This window comes from Bison bison, unplaced genomic scaffold, assembly GCF_000754665.1.
Source record: "Bison bison bison isolate TAMUID 2011002044 unplaced genomic scaffold, Bison_UMD1.0 scf7180017864482, whole genome shotgun sequence".
NCBI lineage: Eukaryota > Metazoa > Chordata > Mammalia > Artiodactyla > Bovidae > Bison > Bison bison.
The window spans coordinates 3,780,056-3,801,678 of record NW_011495042.1 but is presented as its reverse complement, the minus strand read 5'-3'; the positions used below and the strand labels follow the sequence as shown (position 1 = coordinate 3,801,678).

Sequence of the window (21,623 nt, the reverse complement as noted above, 5' to 3'; positions counted from 1 at the left end):
CGGGAGCTAGCCCCACAGGCGGGGAAGCCAACAGGTACTGGCCCTTCCTGGCTCCGCAGCGCATGACTTCCACACACTGGAAACCCAAGAGTTGGCGGGGGGCACGGTGGGAGAGCTGAGGCCACAGAAATAAGCAGACACCACGAAAGCACAGCACCCTCACCCCGAGAGCCTGCCGTCAGACATCGGCCAGCACACAACTGAGGATAAACCTTAACATGCCCAGCCTCTTAACCTTGTAATTCCACATCTAGAAATCTTTCCTAAGGAAACAAACAATTCAAAGTACAAAGAGGAGGGCAGGGAGGGTGGGATTTCATGCATAAAGAAGCTCCTAATAGTGAAGAATTATGAGAGACCTAAATGTCCGAAACTTGAGAAATTCATGATGATACGTATTTATTAAAAAGAATGTTGATGCAGAGTTTAGTATTATGCTAAAATAAAACAGAAGGTAGTATAATCTGAGTCATTAAAATCTGCACAGGAGACTAAAAGATTTTCAGTAAATGGAGTGCTATGAAAACCCACTGTGGGCAGAATAAACCATTTTACGGAAGTTGGGGGTGGGGGAGTTTTCTTCAAAGAATCATGAGTAAGTTTCACTCTGAAGAAACTGGGACGAGAAGAAGTACAGGGGTGGGGAGAGGATGAGACAGAAGAAGAGAAAGGAGACAGGAGTTCCAGGCATCAGCCCTGCAGGGGGAGGGCAGTCAGCACCTCCAAGGGGAGCACCAAGGGAGCGGGGGTCAGATCCGCACAGGGCCCGGGCCACATGGGGGCCTCTGCATACAACACGGGGACCAGGGACAGATCCGCACAGGCCCGGGGCACGTGGGGTCCTCTGCATACCACATGGGGGACCCAGGGACAGATTCGCACAGGGTTCAGACCATATGGGGTCCTCTGCATACCACACGGGGAGCAGGGACAGATCTGCACGGGCCCGGGACACGTGGGGTCCTCTGCATACCACACGGGGGAGCAGGGACAGATCTGCACAGGGCCTGGGACACTTGGGGTCCTCTGTATACCACATGGGGACCAGGGACTTATCTGCACAGGGCCCAGGCCACGTGGGGTCCTCTGTACACCACATGGGGCACACGAGACAGATCCGCACAGAGCCCAGGGCACGTGGGGGCCTCTGTACACCACACGGGAGAGCAGGGACAGATCTGCACAGGGCTCGGGCCACATGGGATCCTCTGTATACCACACGGGGACCGGGGACTTATCTGCACAGGGCCCGGGCCACGTGGGGTCCTCTCTACACCACATGGGGCACACGAAACAGATCCACACAGGGCCCGGGGCACGTGGGGGCCTCTGTACACCACATGGGGGACCTGGGAACAGATCCGCACAGGGCCCGGGGCACATGGGGTTCTGCACGCCACACAGGGGACTTGGGTTCTTAGAGCACAGGAGAGACAGCATTGCTCTGCCTCATTTGGAGAGTGACATGATCAGATCTGCTTTTCAGGGGACTTCCTGGGATGATACGGGGACGGACTGGATGGAGGCCTGAGCAGGCACACAGAGCCCACTGGGAAGCTACTGTGGGAAAGCAGATGAAAGACCATGACGCTCAGGCTGGCCAGGTGGCAGAAGAAACGCAGAGGTGGCAGAAAGAGAGAAGTTTAGGAGGTGAGATCCACGGATATGGTGCTGGTAGAGGATCGAGAGGCAGCCAGCTGGCTGCCCAGATTCACAGCTCTCGTGACCGGATGGATGACAGTGTCGCTACAAGATGGCGATGCCCAGGAGAGTACCAGACTTGGGGTGAAGACCCTGAGATCAACTCAGACATACTGAATTTGAGGTGCTGGAGTAGGCAGGCAGGGGGTTGGCTAACGCAGGCCAGGGTCCAGAGGCAAGTTCGGGCTGGAAATGGTGGTCAGTAGGGTTGTGGGCACCAGGTTTCCCAGAAGAGAAAGCAGACTCAAAGGAGAGAAACCTGCGGCAATTCCAATGGCTCTCCAGCTTCTGTGTGAAGACACCACGACAGGGCTCACAGAGGAGCAGGGGCTTCTTGAGGGTCAAAGTCCCTGCTAAGAGGAGGAGGCAGGAAATAGAGCAAAACAGGAAGCTGGAGCACAAAAGCGAAGAATTCATGTCGAAAAGAATGCCTATTTCTTGAAGAATAGGATAAAAAATTTCAAGGAAAGTTCATGACTCAAGGAACATGAAAGAGAAAGTGGAATTATGTGAAAGCAAGTGAACAGGGTTCACACCATGAGGCAGGAACGGTCTCGAGTGAAGTGAGAGCTAGGTTTCACAGACATCACGTCTCCAGAAAGAAAGAAAGAGTTGCTCAGTCGTGTCCGACTCTTTGTGACCCCATGGACAGTCCACAGAATTCTCCAGGCGAGAGTCCTGGAGTGGATAGGCTTTCCCTTCTCCAGGGGAGCTTCCCATCCCAGGGATCGAACCCGGGTCTTCCGCATTGAATTCTGTACCAGCTGAGCCACCAGGGAAGCGCTCACGCCTTCAGGGCTCTGATCCAGCCCTGCTTTCCTGGGAAGTCTCCGTGCTCACCAGCCTTGTGCTTGTCCACAGGACCAGCAGCTCTCTCCTCTCTAAATTCACACACACACCGTGTGCCCATCAAGTGTCTGGCATCACGCTACAAGTGCAGCATGTGCCGTGGGGTGTGACACGGTCCTGGTGTGGCCACTGCTCCGGGGCTGATCAGGGATCCCAGTTGAGACGGCCTGTGACACACCAGCACTGGCACGGAAGCCCCGCAGTGCCTGGAGAGGGGTCGCTACCAGCACAGGAGAGGGGTGTCGAACAGTGCCGGGACCGCGCCAGCGCTTCCAGGGTGTGGACTAGGAAGGGAGGGGGTGAGGCACTGGCCAGCGGCAGGAGGAACACCAGCCGGCGTGACCAAAGGCGGGAGATGGGGAGAAGACGAGGGCAGCAGGGGCATCTGGAGGGCACAGCTTGGGGAGCTTTCGAAGGTGAGGTGGGACGGATGGGCAGTCGCCAAGTCTGAGGAGGCCCTGAACGCTGAGCCTTTCTAACTCTGTCTTGAAGACCACAGGAACCACAGGGGGGTTTCAGGTAGCAGAGGGACACGATGCAATTGCTGTGTGAGAACATGCATCTGGGCGGCACGGCGGGGGGTGGATGGGACACCCAGGACTACAGAAGGGAGGTCGGCCGTGAGGCCACGGAGCTCCTGAGAGTCCACAGTCTGTGTAGCCTCTGGCAATCCTTCCTAGAACAAGACTGGACACAGAGGCACAGATAAACCGCCAAGTATCGTCCGTGTCATCTCACTGGCCCGTCTTTCTGTGACTTGAATTTCTAGCTAACTTTCCACAAGTCGATGTCTCATCGCTCCTATAAGGACTCGGGTTCCACAAGAACAGGTGCAATCATATTTCACAATTTCTGGCTCACAGGAGGTGCTCATGATATGCGCTGAGCCATGCCAGGCTTTCCTGAGATACAGCCTTAACCCAGTGAAGGATGCCGCGTCCGAATCGGGCGGTGGTTGGCCTCTGGGTCAGGGGCCTCGCCAACTCACCCAAATCACTTCACAGGAGACGCCAGAGAACGTTCAGGCTTTAAAAACTGGCTGCTGCTGAGGAGGAAAGGAGTTGGACACACGCTGCCCACCTGCTGCAAGCTGGGCACTTTATCCACGTCATCGCATTTCTTCTTTGTCAGCAGCGTCGGGGAAGAGAGGAGCCTGGCGGACTATAGTCTGTGGAGTCTCAAAGAGTGAGACACCACTGAGCAAGCATGCACACGCAGGTTACCACCACGGGACAGCGAAACCTGGGTGACGCAAGGGTGTGCACATCCCCCAAGGTCACAGACCTACAAGGTGGCAACACCGGGAGTCAGACCTGCTTGATTCCAAATGGAAAGCAGAGTCCACCTCTCCCCCAGTGACATGAGAACGGACTGGAAGAAAGTGCATGGGCTTCAGAACCAGACAATTAAGCCATTTGAGTCTCATCTGCATCAGAGAGAAAATGCGGGACTTCCCTGGTGATCCAGTGATTAAGAATCCACCTGCCAATGCAGAGAACATGGGTTCAATCCCTGGTCTGGGAAGATCCCCCATGCCTTGGGGCAACTAAGCCCATGTGCCGTAACTATGGAGCCCAAGGGCCCTCGAGCCGGTGCTCCACAACAAAAGAAGCCAGCGCAATGAGAAGCCTGCCCACCACAACTAGAGAGAGGCCCCTGCAAGCTCAACCAGAGACAGCGGGCACACTGCAACAAAAGAGCCAGCACAGACAAAAATAAATAAAAACAGGAAACGCAGGTACTGAGAATACCTACGTCACGAAGTCATTACACGACAGAGCATGTGAAAGCCCCCTTTAAACTGCCAACTGTTGTTCTGGCAGAGCTGCCCTCGGGGAAGACCATGTCTTCACCACACACAACTGAAGTCCAGCCGCTTTCAAAGCCAGGCTGATTTGCCCCATCTGCTGTCACAACGGGGCCTCGAAGCACCAACGACAGGTCTTGCTGCTGCTAAGTTAGCTACAGGTCTGCAAATCTGACTGGGGTGGGGCTTGGGCAAGAATTATAATAAAAACCCAACCCTCAGTCATCAATCTAAAGAGGGCTCCCTCTGGCAAAGAAAATGCTAGTGTAGGTGAGAAAGAAAAAAATCTACTTTAAAATAAAAGGCACCTGAAGTTCAGGCCAAGGAAGAGCCAGGGCACCAGCAAGAGGCCTGTCTCGTCTCAGCTCTGACGTACCTACACGGCGACTGAAACCCTCCCACTTGATTTCAAACCTGCATGATACTCATCATCAATATTTTATTTTTAATTTTCAGTGTCTTAATATGGCTAGGACAGCTTCCTATCTATCTCATCACATCTAAAGACACTTACAGTACTCCTTCCCTCACTCAAAAGAGTTTTACTGGGGGCCTGAGGCGAGGGCTGGCCACTACGCTGAGGCAGATACGTGTGGGACTCGGTCCCTGCCCTCTGGGAGCTCACAGTCCAACAGCGTGAAAGGCAGTGTGTGCAAGGGAGTGAGAAGGGGAGTGAGGCCGGGAGGCCAGGGGCAAGGGCAGTGAGGTCAGACGGGACGGGTCACACCTGAGACACCACGAGAAGGCCTCTCCATGGACGCAGGGCTTTGACAACGAGACAGTCTCTTAGCATCCCCAGGCAGGACCTGCTTTAGGAAAACCAAACAACACGAGGACAAAGACAGACACAGGAACGCTTCTGGGTCTGTCTGCTTAGGGGGACTGTCTGGTGAAAACCAGAGAAGCTTAGCAAGACCAATGGCTCATGAGGAAAACAGGGCAAGATGAGGCAGGAAAGGTGGACTGGGGGCAGAAGGAAGACGTCTTGAGCTCTTGATTAGTGAATGGCACGGGGAACGTGACGGGGCTGAGGGAGATCCCTGCGGGGTGGAGACTGTCACTGACCAGGAGCGAGAGGACCAGAGTCTGCACTGCCGCGGTAGCTCTGGCAATGAATTAAAACAGATAGAAAGTGTATCAGGAAGAAAAACTGAGGCAGTGAGGAATCCACAATTACTCTGAGGTGCCACAGAGCTAAGAAAACCTGGAGGAGGTCCTGATTTGGGCAGTGTAGGGGTGGGGGACGGTGAAGATGCGGAGATGTCCTGAAACTTTCTCTGGAAGGCTTAAGACACCTAAATGAGCCTGAATTTCGCAGTGGTCTATCATAACATGAACATCAGATTTTCTTATTGGATAATAAAATGCTCCTCAAAGTTTCTCTGACCTTTGTCCTTTGACCCTGGAAGAAATTGCTGTAGTGTTTGAGCGAGGAAACCAGCACCGTGGTCTCGTCATACTTGATTAGGAAGTAAGGCAGTGCTGGGACTCCTTCTGTCTGACAAAGGGCATCATACGCGTGCTCAAGGGCTTGAATCTGAAATCAGGAAACACTGAGTTATTCTCCAGACAACTACTTACCTAGCTCTGAGCTGAGAAAAATTAACATACAATAAAAGGTACTTTCGGGCCAGAAGCCTGGAAATGATTGCTCACACCCCTGTTCCTCTCTTGCAGCAAGCAGACCTAAGGGTGCCCCAAATCACACCACCTCACTCTGAGATAGCGCGTGGTGGTGTCTCAGACAGGAGCACACACACATATTTCACGGCACCCTTAGTGTGATGGCTCCCGGCTCCCCAAGACGCCACCACAAAGGTTTAGAGAGCGCCCAGACACTAAGTCTCGCCTGTGATATCCAAGCATGAATCTACCACGGATGGATTTTGCCCTGACCCCTTCTATAACCTTCAGTAGCTCCCTTGAGACACGCTTTCTCTTACTTATCATACAACTGACTCATTCACAAAGCGCAATTCAAGGCTGTTTATAGCACGTTCATAGGGATTTGTCACAATACTTTGAGAACATTTTTGTTCCCATTAAGAGAAACCTCAAACCCATCCGGACTCAATCCCCAGGCCTAGTCTTTTGTTCGCACTTACAGTTCTCCCTAGAAAATTCATTCCACAGAACCACAACCTTTGATTTATCTTAGTAAATGAGCTTTTTAATTAACAAGGGCCCTCCCTGGCTTTGGATTTCTGGGCTTTAGTGAGTGACATGCTTCATGAATTCAAGTCATCTTGACACTCAGCGTTTGCCTTGACGACAATCAGAATTTGGGGGCTGAGGGTCTGTCTTCTACCAACTTGATGGTTTTCACTGCTCTTCTGGGAACCACCTCTAAAGACCTTATTATCTTCCTTAAACTGCAAGGACTAGCTCTGTAGGGACCATCCTTAATGTAGAAGTTCTGCAACTTGGAACAAAGAAAGGGAGAAGTCTTCTCTTTGGTTGCAAAGACTCTCTCCACTGAGAGTGGAGATCACGCTTTGGCAAATTCCCGCAGTCTTTCAAAGTGTTTCTGTAATTCCTCCCTACTGGCTTAGCATCTCCACACAGGTCACGAGGACCTGGACAAGCGCTGCTGACCACTCTTCACACGCGCTTACCAAACACTGTGTGAGCAAGTCTGCTCTCAGTGCCGCCTTTGGGGGATTCCACAGAGACCGCCTCCTCACCCAGACAAGTGTCTTTAGAAAGAGCTAGATAAACTACTCATGCACATTTAAACTCAGTTTGATCTGCATTTTGTTTTATTTGTTGATACCTGTTTTGGCAAAAACCATTGATCCAAGGCCACTGGCCCCTGAATGAGGGGTATGCTCTCTGGAAGGCAGAGAGCTGGGGAGCAGAACCAGTAGTAGAAATGGTACTTCTTTAGATCCTGGAAGAAACAAGACGACACATCAGAATGGCACGGTGATCACACGGAAACGCGCCTACTAACGCTAACTTCCCAACAGCTACGTGAGACAGAAAAACTAATGCACGCCAGATACGACCAACTCGTCAGAAACCTCCAACAGAACCCCCGTGTTTATCTGAAATGTCCCCACACATTCACACTAATGTATCAGGACAGACATAATATATTTTATTGACCACTTCCTAATAGAAAGTATCCAAAAAGTAACTGATGTTGTTGTCATCATTGTTTAACATATAAAATCACCCCGGGAGGTAGCTGTTATCTGCCCATTTTACAGACAGAAAACTGAAGCTTAGAGAGGGATGGAAAGCTTGAACATAGATACCAAGTGGCAGAGAGGAGAGTAGAATTCTACTTCCAAAATGTAAGCTCTTGTTCATGGTACCAGGCGTACCCAGCGTGCCATCTGTGGAGGTACAACTTCCCAACAGTCACCACTCTTGTCACAACTGAATGAACTAAGCATGCTATTGAAGTTATTAGAACGTGCTACATATAACCTGAGATAATATAACAGTGTTTTCAGAACTCTCGTACTGGTGAAATTCAAGTCAACAACTAAGCACTTGCTGTGTACAAGGCAATATGTTAGATACTCCGGCAGTAAGAAGATGAAAAAAATTCAGTCCGGCCCTCAGGGAGCTCAGTCACTGCAGGGAACAGAGAGGAAACAAGTACATGAGTAGCTGGATGAGTCACAGAAGAGGTTCCAGGACCTAGGGTGCACCGACGACAGAAGAGGCATGCCTTCGGGGTGTGTGTGCCTGCTCCCCAGCCAGGGGAGGCGAGAAAGGGCCCGTGACTTGTGAGGCCGTCCCCACTCAGGCCCAGTGTTCTTGTCTCCGAATTTCTGTAGCAGGTGAGGCCTGAGTCACTCATGTGGGAGGACCCTGTGGTTATGTGGGTACCTGACAGCTTCCCACCAGCCTGTTACCACTGATCACTTTGTAGTTTATGTCGCTACTTGACATTTCCTCTCAGATCTTGCCAGGAATCAGGAGGGGACCGATGCTTGGTGACTTCTCACTGAGGTATGCTTCGTGCACCACGAAGGCCACCGTGCTGGACTGACCTGGTGGCGGAGTGGGTAAGCATCTCCTGCCAGTGCAGGGGACCCTGGTGTGACCTCTGGTCTGGGAAGATCCCAAGTGCCTCGGGGTCACTAAGCCTGAGCGTCACGGCTCCTGGACAGTGCTTCAGAGCCCAGGAGCCATGCCTACTGAGACCGCGTACCCTAGAGCGTGCGCGCCGCAACAAGAGAAGCCACTGCAGCAAGAAGCCTGGGCACCTCCTGGGCACGAGAGTAGCCTCCACTCGCTGCAACTAGAGAGAGCCCACACAGGCAATGAAGCCGAAAAAACAGTCACCATGTTAAAGATGTTACAGCACATTAAGTGGTTTTCTAGTATACTGACCAGGCTGTGCCACCATCCCCACCAATTTCAGAGTGTATTCATCGCCTCACAAAGAAACCCCAATAGCAGAAACTCCCCACTGGTTTATTAGTTAGAAATCCCATTCACAGAAACTCTCCGTTCACCTCACTCTCACCCCCTGGAAACCTCTAGCCTACATTCAGTCTCTCTAGATTCGCCTATTCTGGACTTTCCAAACAAATGGAGTCAGACTAGGTGACTTTTTAAAAACAAACTTACACATAAACACATGTTCAGATGAAGAAGACTAGTCACTATAGTTTCCACAGTCTGTATTTCTGCCACTAACTGATCAACTAAGGACAAACTCCCTTTAACAACAGCAAAGCAAAGTGCAAAATCTAAATTAATAAAGTGTCTGTACCTTGGAGTCCTAGAAAGAACAGAAAGGAAAGCAAAACACCTCTAGAGATTTTTCTCTCTTCCATGTGCTTAAATGATTTGTCATAACTGATCTTTAGCGAAAGGTTAAACGATTCAAGATGAAGGCCTTGGCAGTTTCTAAAAGCTCTTATCAGGTCATCTTCAAGAGTCAAAAGGCAAAAAAAAAAAAAAAGAGTCAAAAGGCTTGAATTTCTTAGGATGCTTTTCAGGACACAAGAGACCTCGATCACATCAAACATAAAGCTCTTTGTGTCTGACAGGTTCCTAAAGACACAGACTTTTAATTTTTTTTAAACGCAGACTAAGAATACTCAGTAGAAAGGGCAACATGGCCAACTCACATAACGACTCTGAGGTGCCTTAAAACTTTAAGTGAGATCCAATGCTATTTTCTCATTAAACACAAGTTGTCCATTAGATTTTACTAGCTAAAACCCTTAATACAGAAGATGTATTGATGGTAAAATTAAAAAAAAAAAAACAAAACATCAATTAGCATTGCTTTTATTTATCCTTACAAAATTACTCAATTTACAAAATATCAGTGCCAAATTGTGTCTAGTAATCCCCTGAAGTATCTGGCGCTTTTGTATCTCGCCACCGACACACAGAAAGCACTTTAACTTGTCAGGAAACATGCTCCTTGCAGGGCCCCCATGCCCACTGCCCCCCACTCTGGGTATGACCCCAGTTTGAATCCTCTCTCACTCTCCCCTTTGCCTCGGGTGGTGCATCAAAGAGGCAGCAGGAGGAAGAAATGGAGGACGAGTTCATGGGGGAGGAAGGAAGGCAAGACTATATCTTGGCAAACCAAAAAAGAAAAGAAAAATGTAGGGAAGAGGATTAACATCCGAAGCTGATAAAGCTGGGGTGAACAACCAGCGCACTTAATACGTGTCCACATCAGTATGTTTACATGCCCACTCCAGGGGGCTATCTTCTAAAGAAATAAGCGGGAAGAGAAAATCAGTGTGGCTGACGATGTTCACTGCAACTTTTTTTTAATAAGAGTGAATACTGGGGACTTGCCTTGCGGTCCAGTAGTTAAGACTGCTTCCAGTGCAGGGGTCTTGGGTTCGACCCCTGGTTGGGGAACTAAGATCCCACATGCTGCGTAGTGCGGTCAAAAGCAAAATAAAATAGTGAATACCGAAAACAACAGAGATGTCGAAAGGTCTATAGAACACACACTTGACAGAATACTATAATGTCAACATAATTATACAGGGCAAACGAGCTTTCTGCGGAGACATATGCAGACGCACACAGGCATATGTGTGTATACACGTGCATAAGTGTGTGTGTGGGCTGGCACTTCTGTTAAAAGCAATCAGCCCTCACCTTCTGCCATGTTCCCCATCACTGAGGCTCCCTCCCCCTGCTTCCCTGGGCAGCAGTTGTTCCCCTAATGTGATTTCTTCTCCTCTTCAAAGCTGCCCTTAAAGTTCACTTTAACTAGATCTCACTTACATAAAACATTTTCTTTGTTAAAAAACAACAACAACACAGCTGTGTGGACAAGCTATGCAGGGTGACCCCCTCTCATCTAGAAGTCACCTGGGGATGGCTTAGATCCTCGAGTCGTCACCTGTTCCTTATGTCGATGGACCCAGCAACTGGGCTCTGCGGCGCTGAACTTAACAAAGACGTTAGCAGTGATGAACCCAGCTCCCGGAACTGGGCTTTGTTACCTCCTCAAATGATGAGAGCTGGGTCTCCCTGTCACATAAACCAGGCAAAGCCACCAGTGCGATCAGGGAGAATGAATTAATCTTGCATCAGTGAGAAACGCCAGCCACTACCGGATCACTAAGCACCCAAGGATTTGTTTAGCAGATGTGACTTGAGAGAAGAGAGCAGCCTGTCCCACCGGTGCCCTGGGCTCAGCCAGGGCAGTCCACAGTCCACACCCCGCAGAGCCCGCAGACTTACCGCAAATGTCAAGAGGAGGAACTTGTTGAGGAGCACGGGGTTGTCCAGGGCAGCCCCCGATTTGATGGACTCCCAGATCTGCCGGGAGGAGGAGTAGCGTCAAGGCAGGTCCCGGGGTCTCCTCCCGCCTCCCTCCCAAGAGCACATGGAGCTGCAGGGCAGTGCGCCTTCCTCCCCACTGTCCAGAAGCATCCTTTCTCTTGCTGGGTCTCAGCATCAAGGAGGAAACCCGGCCCGTTCATGCCTTGGTTACTGCCTTCCACAGATGTTTACTTATTGTCAACTACAGAGCAAGCACATCGGGACTACAGAGGAGAGAGGCGCAGTCCTTGCCCTCCAGAAGCTAAGAGCCTGGGAGAGAGCCGGGCACCCATGTCTGTATGCCACCAGGCAGCAGGGGATTTCGCAGACGGGCGGACAGTACCTGGGAAGAGCCCTGACCTTGGCTAAGGACAGGCGAGGGGAAGGAGCCAGGGATGGGCTCCAGAGGCCGTGATCTGAACTATGTACAGGGCATTTCTTAAAAGCCTTATTTGGGATAATCTTTCCCCGAAGAGAAAAAAAAATCAAGTCTATGGATACTCAGGAAGGGTGTGATTGGAAGCAGACGCAGGCCCCGGTCACACGTTTCAGGAACTAAGACTGGTGGCTAAACTTTGTGCCACTAAGCAAACCAGCAGCTGTGCCACCAGAAACCCCGGCACACACATGAGCGGAAGAGGGAAACAAGCAGAGAGATGGTCCTGCTGTGCAAACAACGAGCTTGGAGGAGCTGGAGCCCAGGACAGCAGGCCCCGCTTCTGACAAACCGAAGGGGAGGCTGAGCCCTGGACACGGGACGGGGCTGGGATTCCTGTGGGGAGCGGCCTGCTGTTTCCAATGACAGCCTAAGACCCGACCCACTCTCTCGAGACCCACTCTCCTGACCCACTCTCTCAAGACGGCCTCTGAAACACGCAAGAGCCCCTGAGCAGTCACGCCACAGGCCGAGGAAGGCAACCATCGTCCCCCATCACAAGGGGCGGGAGGATGCCTTCCTCAGGCCTGAGGCAGGGGACACCCCTCTCTGACCACGGCCCCCACATAAGTAAGACTTATTGGGGTGAAGCTCATCGATGAAGTGGATGGCAGAGAGGGCGGGGATAAGCTGCCCCCCCTGCCCCACTTATTCCTCACACTAACTCAGACGTGAAGAAGGAAAGGAAGGACATTCCAGGCAGAGAAAAACATTGAGTCCCAGGAAGAAGGGGACCGCAGAAAGCAGTGAAGGGAGGAATGCTCCCTGATTTGCCGTGAGGGGTCAGAGACGGTGAGGGCAAGAGAGAGGGGATGGAAGGCCACAGGGCCGCAGAGGCCAGGCTGTGGGGGCCCCGGCAAGTCCCACGGGGCCTTTCCATTCAGCCCTGAGGACTCGGGAGAGACATGATAGGCTCTGACAGCGTGACAGCGCTCAGGACTAGAAAGCCTCTTCGGGGGGCACTGGGAACAGAGAACCCGAATGCACGAGACACAGGCACAGAGCTGGCGCACTCAGAGAGGCTGAGCTAACTGGGGATAGCCGGCGAGCGCTTCCCTTGTCTGCTGTGACCTTCTCCTCAGGCAAGAGGAGAAGGCTGTCTCCTCCCTGACCCACCCATCACTGCAGAAGGCCCTGAGTAGCCTGAGTGCCGGGTACACGCTAGCTTCTGTGACAGAGTCAGGCACTTGGTCTGCAACTGCATGCCTGCGGGACCATGGACAACAGGTACGTCGAGTTTCCCAGCTAACCTCGTTTGCCGCTTCTTCCAGAAGTAGCTTCTTATCTGCAGCCTTGAAAGCCTCGAGTGTGTTGGTATTATACAGTATGCCGACCGCCGGGCAGCAGCGGGCTGGGGTGGGTGCACTCCTGGGCACGAGAGAAACGTGGTTAATGGGCACAGCTGGGACGCGGACAGCCAGCAAACGACAAACAAACCAGAAGACAGTCGGAGACAAGGACCGCACTGTCCAGGGCAAAGAGAAGACTGGTTTACATTTCTTTGGAAAACGACGAATATCACTGCTTAAGGAGTAAAAATGTGCGCTCTACCCCCCAAAAGCCTCTCTATTCCCCTTCCCCTAATGTCTCTGCATGCTGTCTTTCCACTGCCCCCCGGATATAAGCTCTTTTCCTATTTAAAAAAATTCTTTCCCATCTTTAAACTGAAAGGGAGACGTTATTTAATGAGCTTCTACTGAACCTGGGTATAAGGTTTCGGTTCTGAAAGGAGTTTGTTCTCCCTCTTGAAGGATTAAGTAACTTGCTTAAGGTCACATAACAGGCAGAGCTGGGGTCTCAACTCAGAACTGTTGACTTGAAGGGTCTGTGTTGCCCGCTTCCCACTCAAGCACTCCCAGATTCAGCACCCTGCTGCAAATCCTCCTCTTCCAGGGAGCCATCCATCCATCCCCCCCTTCTCTGATCATGAGCACAGTTATTTTAGAGTGTTTCCAAGACCAACAACCACACCCCTGGAGGACAGGAAGTACTCCAAAGGCAGGGGCATGCCGCCTCCTGACTGCACTGCACCCCGGACACCTGTGTGGCCATGTCGTGCCACGGGGTGTCACATTCCACGTTGTCCCCTTTCCCCTGCCCCCCGGCCTCAGAGTAACCCAGGTCAGGAGAGGAGAAAGGTAAGATGATTCTGAGCACAACCCAGATGTGGGAAAACCTGGTGTCACCTCCGAAATGATTAATTTGCGTTTCAGAGGTTGTGTGTGTGGGTTCAGTTGCTCAGTCCGTGTTTGACACCTTGTGACCTAATGGACTGTGGCCCACCAGGCTCCTCTGTCCATGGGCTTCTCCAGGCAAGAATACTGGAGTGGGTCGCCATTCCCTTCTCTAGGGGATCTTCCCGACCCAGGGATCGAACCCGCGTCTTCTGCATTGGCAGGTGGGTTCTTTACCACTGAGCCACCTGGGAAGCCCTTCAGAGGTTACAGATGTTAACTGAAAACAGTACTCATCTTATTACAAGATGCACACTGTGGTCATGACCACTGCAGAGAGGACGCTCACTGCTCACACCGACGGCAGCTCTTCAGACCCAGCGTTTCTCCCTTCCGAGTCTGAGCAGAATGGGGTTCGGGGAGGGGGGTTTAGAGAGCTCTAAACCCTCAGCAGGTGTGGAGGGTACAACGGGTGTGGAGGTTCTGCCAAATGCTGTCTCTAAGACTCAAATGCCAAGTCCTGGGAGAAGCAACTTCCAAAGGCCAGAGCTTGCCTCTGGGAGCTGATGAGTCAGTGGCTCATAGGTTGTATGTGTCACCGCTCTACGACAATAGAAGAATATTCCTCACTCAGGTGAGATGAGGACATCAAGGACAGACCTGAGGAGAAAAAAGAAATCAGAAAAGGACAAGACTAGGCTGAGAGGGAAGAAAAAGGAAGCGGAGCAGCTGGTAAACCAGGCTTCTGCAGGCAGACGTGGTTCTGTAGGCAGACATGGGCGCATGAAATGACTAGGGAACTAGAGAGAAGGATGCTCTGATGGAATCCGGTCCCTCCCTCCCAGCGTCCAGACGTCCTGGGTGTGCGAATGCTGGGCCGAAGCCTTTCTGTTAGAGCAGAGGAAACTAAAGCATGAGAACCCAAGCAGGGGCTAGGACATCAGCCCTCGTGTGAGCTCATTAGTGAGTTTCAGAGGAGAAGCATTTTTCAAGGCTTAAGTGCCACCTGGGGAGGTGGCCAGAGGAAAGAACTTAAAATGTGATAGTGGGAGGGTAAGCCATTCCAGTAGTTTCTCCAGGTTCAAGTTCCACTTGTTCCAGAAAGAGGTGGCTCAGAGGAGGACTGGAAAGAGCCCTAGACTTGGAAACTAGACAGTTTAGTCCAAATCCTGCGCCTGGACATGTATGAGTTTAGTTTGCTGTGATGCCATTGCTGTGAAGTGTCCAGAGCAGCCAAATCCATAGAGACAGACAGCAGAGTCATGGTTGCCCAGCGCGGGGGACAGGCAGAAGGGAGGATGGGGAGTGCCTGTGAAGGGTGCAGGGCTTCCCTCTGGGGTGGCGAAAATGTGCAGTGGTGGCGGCTGCGCCTCATGAACATACTAAGAAGTGCTGAACTGTGCATTTTAAATGGGTAAATTGTATGATATGTAAAGTGAAGTGAAGTCGCTCAGTCGTGAGCGACTCTTCACGACCCCATGGACTGTATCCTTCCAGGCTCCTCCGTCCATGGGATTTTCCAGGCAAGAGTACCGGAATGGGCTGCCATCTCCTTCTCCAGATCTTTCCGACCCAGGGATAGAACCCAGGTCTCCTGCATTGTAGGCAGACGCTTTACCATCTGAGCCACCAGGTAAGTCCACGTGGTCGTAAAGTATATCTCAATAAAGCTGTTTTAGAGAACTAGAATTAGACATCTTCCCCACGTCCTACAGCCTACAGTGAACTCTAACTAGTTAGTGAACACATTAACCCAAGTTGGGGAAAACATGGGATCCTACAAAGGCCTGAAGCCTGGCATGTTTTCTCTGGACACCAGGCCCTCAACATCGCTCAGCCTCACAGTGATGACTCAGGAAAGTCTGAGGGCTGTTATGGAACCTCTTGGGCAAAGACAGGCACATGGCCAGATCCTCCAGAGCAGATAGGCGGTGAGGGTGGCTGGGATGGAACGAATCTGGAGAGGCCTTTACCACGTGTGCGCAGTCTCATCTGCCCGCGGGGAGCTCTGGCATCTAAGTCACACTCAGTCTAGGGGCCCGACTGCGTGATCTCCTGTGTTCTGTAACCATCTCTGAGCTTCTGTTCATCGCGTCCTCTCTTGGGGCCCATGGTGCCTTTCCACCAGCCATGCCACTTCCCATTTTGACAGCCAGGCCCTCAGACTGCTTGCAATTGACGCCAATGGCTATCTGAGCGGCCGGTCCATGTCGGACCTGAGTGAGGTGCTGGCAAGATGGTGGAGAATAAGAGGGCCCGTGCCCTGCACAGATGATCTAGCAAATGAGCCATATTTCCTCAGCTACTGTTTAAGGTCTTGGAGCACAAGGGTTATGCCTTCTATTTATCTTATTAAGCTTAGAAAAGGAAAATATGTCTTATCACTAATTAGGTAAATGTTGGGATTCCCTAGTGGTCCAGTGATTAAGAATCTGCCTTGCAATGCAGGGGACAACCGCTCAATCCCTGGTCCAGGAAGATTCCACCTACCACGGCGCAATTAAGCCTGTGCACCACAACTCCTGGGTCCACATGCCCTACAGACCGTGCTCCGCAACAGTGGTAAGCCTGCACACCACATCTAGACAGCAGCCCCCACTCGCCACAACTAGAGAAAGTCTGTGCAGCAACGGAGACTCAGCACAGCCAAAAGTGAAAAATTAATTAATTAAACACTATTTGAAAAAATGCTATATATTTTAAAAATAAATAAATGGGTAAATGCTCCTCAAAGGAATTTTTTTTTTTCTAACCAGCTTTAAATCTGTACAGAGATTGCCCACCAAAGTCTATTTCTCTCTCTTTACATAGAAGTAATGCTCTGATGCTTGTAGTTTGGCACCATGTCTGTCTCCCCTGCAAGACGGTGAAGCCTCAGCTCTGCCTGATGGAACATGAGTGGGGTGATACATGCCCCCCAACCCCATGCTCACCCAGGCCGTTAAGGGTCTTTAAGAGAGTTGGGTGTCTCCTCAGATTTTCACTTTGGTTCTCTCGCGCCTCCTCTCTCTTGCCATCGGAAGGTGACAGTTCCGTTCTAAGCAGCACACGAAGGCAAGCCCCCCAGGATGACCGAGCCACAAGGCAGAAAAAGACTGGACCGCCTCTGCCCCGCCCCCAACCCGGACTACTAAGCGGGTAAGAAACAGGCCCCTCTGTGCTAGGGCCGTTACATATCGGGGGCTGGTTCATCAGCGTGCCAGCCTAAGACAGCTCCCTCTAGGGCAGGACAGTTGGTGCCTGATCAAATCAGTCAAGTGTGACTCATAATTCAGCCGAAACAAGGTAGATAACGGGATCCTGTGATGCCAACTGCTGGCAGAGATTCATCCGGCTTCTGGGATCTCAGAGTGAGAGCGGTTTCTCTGGCGCTGTGCAAAGCTGAGGTACACCCAGCATCTACAGATGAGGACTTGGGCTGTTAGCTCTCCAAACTGCACCTCTGCATCTTATGCTTCTCTGTCCGCCCAGGGCCGGCACATTCTATCATCAAGACACAGCAGAAGCAATCAATAAGCATTTCTGAACCAACTATCAGCCCCAACGTTTGCTCCAGCACTGCATACCATGTGATGCTAATACCTGTCTTCCACCTCCATGCAGAGCTCCACCAGAGTCCCCTGTTTGCTTAAGTCTTTGTATTTCTACCACCTACACATCTGTCCACAAGAAACATTCGGTGTTTGATGAATAAATGCACAGAGGTTTTCCCTATAAACCCACGCAGATGCCCAGCAATTAATGCAAAGAAAGAACAATCAGGACAAAGACAATTTGGATACAAAGACTTCATTTCTCCGGAGGAGCTCCAAGTGCTTTCAGTAAACTTCCTGACTGTCTCAGTCTGCCCAAGCAGAGGTTGTACCACACCACAGACTGGGGGGTTGCCAAACAACAGACGTTTATCCCTCATGGCTCTGGAAGCTGGAAGTCCAAGATCAAACTGCCAGCTCCTGGAGAAGAGCTTCTTCCGCTTAAGCTGTGTCCTCGCAGGGTAGAGGGGGTAAGCTAGGTCTCTGGGGTCCCTGTCACTAACCCCATGCATGAGAGCCCTGCCCTCACCGCCTCCCAAAGGCCCACTTCTTCAGACCGTAACCTTGGGCCCTGGGTTTTCAACATACGTGCTTTTGAAGAACACCAACGTTTAGACCATGGCACCAACCATCCTAAGAAAGGGGTGTCAGAAAATCACAGACTTTTACAAAAAAAGTTAGATAAAAAAAAAAAAGAAAGGAAGAAAATCAGACTTTTAAAACTGAAAGGAACATTTAGAAGCTGGGAGCTGCATATTAGGAAACTGAAGCTGAGAAAATGAAAAAGACTCATTCCAGGTAAGGCAGTTAATCAGGGGCAGATTCCAAGCCATCAAGCTTCCAATCCAGGACTCCCATGGCGTAATTCTTGCTCATCGCCCCCAGTGCCTACCACGGAGCCTCACGCACGGTGAATATTCAACAGCTAACTGACAAATGATGACCAAGAAAATTGAGCCATCTGGGTGAAAACCATAGCCATAGGATCACAGACTTTATCTCCTTCAACTAAAATTTCTGGATTGCGAGGTTTAAGAAACCTGGATTTTGCAACAAGATCAAGCCTAACTTCTGTGAATAGTTTTTTTTTTTTTTTTTTTTTCTGTAATTAGTTGTGTCAAAGAATAAAATTACTGAAACTCAAAAAATAATAAGCTTTCATTTAGTGTCAGAAGAGACAGGAGCTGGCTTCCCTGGTGGCTCAGTGGAGAAGAATCCGCCTGCCAATGCAGGAGACACAGGTTCGACCCCTGATCTGGGAAGATCCCACATGCTGCAGAGCAACTAAGCCCTAAGCCCGGGCGCCACAACCACTGAGTCTGCGCACCCACGGGCTGCAACAACGGAAGCACACGCACCCAGAGCCTGCGCCCCGCGATGAGAAGCCCCCGCGACGAGAAGCCCCCACGACGAGAGGCCCCCGCGACAAGAGGCCCATACACCACAACTGGACAGGAGCCCCCGTTTGCCACAACTAGAGAAAAGCCCACACGGCAACAAGACCTAGCACAGCCATAAATAAATCAATCAAATTATACATTAAAAAAAAAGAACAGACAGGAGTGAAGGCAGCTGGTGAGGAATGCTGGACCCTCCAGCTTATACTAAAACTGCTGCTGCTGCTGCTGCTAAGTCGCTTCAGTTCTGTCCGACTCTGTGTGACCCCACAGATGGAAGCCCACCAGGCTCCCCCGACCCTGGGATTCTCCAGGCAACAACACTGGAGTGGGTTGCCATTTCCTTCTCCAAGGCATGAAAGTGAAAAGTGAAAGTGAAGTCGCTCAGTCGTGTCCGACTCTTAGCGACCCCATGGACTACAGCCTACCAGGTTCCTCCGTCCATGGGATTTTCCAGGCAAGAGTACTGGAGTGGGGTGCCATTGCCTTCTCCATACTAAAACTATACCACCCCATTTATGAGCCTCAGATAATTGAGGACTGTACACTGAATGCATTTTCCTCATTATTTTGTGACTGCTCCAAAAGTCAGTCAGTCTTTGCCGATGCAGGAGAGAGATGACTAGGATTTTTCGCTTTGACGTGCAATCACAAGGATTTATTATGGAGCAAGAAAGCTCTGAAGGGAACAAGAAACATCAAAACATATCTTTTAAAGGTACAAAGACTAACATCATTTTCGATTCAAGTTGTGCAATTTAGTTTCACAATTTGATTGTGACAGAGGAATAAAATGTATTGACTTTTGAAGAGATTTTTTGTTTTCAAATTCTAGGGAGACTTTATTTGAAATGCCCTAATCTTTGACTAATCCAGTCCCGTCACTTCATGGCAAATAGATAGGGAAACAATGGAAACAGGGACAGACTTTATTTTCTTGGCCTCCAAACTCACTGCAGATAGTGACTGCAGCCATGAAATTAAAAGACATTTGCGCCTCGTAAAAAAAGCTATGACCAATCTAAACAGCACATTAAAAAGCAGAGACATTACTTTGCTGACAAAGGTCCATAAAGTCAAAGCTATTGTTTTTCCAGTAGTCAAGTATGGATGTGAGAGTTGAACTATAATGAAGGCTGAGCGATGAAGACTTGATGCTTTTGAACTGTGGTGTTGAAGACTCTTGAGAGTCCCTTGGACAGCAAGGGGACCAAACCAGTCAGTCCTCAAGGAAATGAACCCTGAATATCCATTGGAAGGACTGATGCTGAAGCTGGAGCCCCAATACTTTGGCTACCTGATGCGAAGACCTGACTCATTAGAAAAGACCATGATTCTGGGCAAACTGAGGGCAGGAGAAGGGGATGACAGAGGACGAGATGGTTGGATGGCATCACCGACTCAATGGACATGAGTTTGAGCAAGCTCCGGGAGATGGTGAAGGACAGGGAAGCCTGGCGTGCTGCAGTCCAAGGGCTCGCAAAGAGTCGGACACGCCTGAGCGACTGAACAACAACAATAAATCTTTGACTATCTTCATATTCAGGTGGTCTTTACAAATACCTCTTCATGTTCCCCTTATTCCCCACCCTCACACAGCAAACACACGAGGGAGCAGAAAAAGATGGCCCCCCTCCTGGAAGCCTGTAATCTCCAGCTCTCAGTTATCTTAAAGCCTCTCAACATGCTTTCTGCTCTGCCCCCAGGCACAGAATTTAGTTTCTCACACAACCCAGTCAACACTTCCAGCGACCCGGGCACTGAACTCTGGCTTTCTGATTCTGCCGCTGTTGATCCTCTTTCCTTCCTGAAAACATCATTTCTGGTTCTTCTTCTCCAGTAAGTCACGTCTCTTTGGCGAGTTCTGCGTTTCTGCCCTCCCTGCTCAGGTCTGGTCCCTGTCACTGCCCTTCCTTCTCCTCACGCTACAGCCTCTTCTTCTCTTACAGCCTGGACTCTGTCAACTCTAACTCAACATGTCCTAAACCAAATTTACCTCCTCCCCAAACTACATCCACCTCCTGGCTTCTCAGTTTCTACAGAAAATAAGAAATTGCCTCCAGCTACTCAGACCGCTGACTGTGGCTCAGATCATGAACTCCTTATTGCCAAATTCAGACTGAAATGGAAGAAAGTAGGGAAAACCACTAGACCATTCAGGTATGACCTAAATCAAATCCCTTATGATTACACAGTGGAAGTGAGAAATAGATTTAAGGAACTAGATCTGATAGATAGAGTGCCTGATGAACTATGAACGGAGGTTCGTGACATTGTACAGGAGACAGGGGTCAAGACCATCCCCATGGAAAAGAAATGCAAAAAAGCAAAATGGCTGTCTGGGGAGGCCTTACAAATAGCTGTGAAAAGAAGAGAAGCGAAAAGCAAAGGAGAAAAGGAAAGATATAAGCATCTGAATGCAGAGTTCCAAAGAATAGCAAGAAGAGATAATAAAGCCTTCCTCAGCCATCAATGCAAAGAAATAGAGGAAAACAACAGAATGGGAAAGACTAGAGATCTTTTCAAGAAAATTAGAGATACCAAGGGAACATTTCAGGCAAAGATGGGCTCAATAAAGGACAGAAATGGTATGGACCTAACAGAAGCAGAAGATAGTAAGAAGAGGTGGCAAGAATACACAGAAGAACTGTACAAAAAAGATCTTCATGACCCAGATAATCATGATGGTGTGATCACTCACCTAGAGCCAGACATCCTGGAATGTGAAGTCAAGTGGGCCTTAGAAAGCATCACTATGAACAAAGTTAGTGGAGGGGATGGAATTCCAGTTGAACTATTTCAAATCCTGAAAGATGATGCTGTGAAAGTGCTGCACTCAATATGCCAGCCAATTTGGAAAACTCAGCAGTGGCCACAGGACTGGAAAAGGTCAGTTTTCATTCCAATCTCAAAGAAAGGCAATGCCAAAGAATGTTCAAACTACCACACAATTGCACT

General features: G+C 50.2%; 1 protein-coding gene across 4 annotated transcripts in view; it reads right to left on the bottom strand.

Annotated features, from left to right (window-relative positions):
- The window catches only part of ATG7 (autophagy related 7), a 196,450-nt gene that overhangs the window by 149,164 nt on the left and 25,663 nt on the right, over window positions 1-21,623 (bottom strand). For all 4 annotated transcript variants that reach the window (XM_010862434.1, XM_010862435.1, XM_010862436.1 and 1 more), the window contains exons 4-7: window positions 12,812-12,929; window positions 11,045-11,122; window positions 7,131-7,247; window positions 5,745-5,894 (exon numbers count right to left, since the gene is read on the bottom strand). In XM_010862434.1, the coding sequence (XP_010860736.1) occupies window positions 5,745-5,894; window positions 7,131-7,247; window positions 11,045-11,122; window positions 12,812-12,929 (463 nt within the window). The remainder of the gene's footprint in view (window positions 1-5,744; window positions 5,895-7,130; window positions 7,248-11,044; window positions 11,123-12,811; window positions 12,930-21,623) is intronic.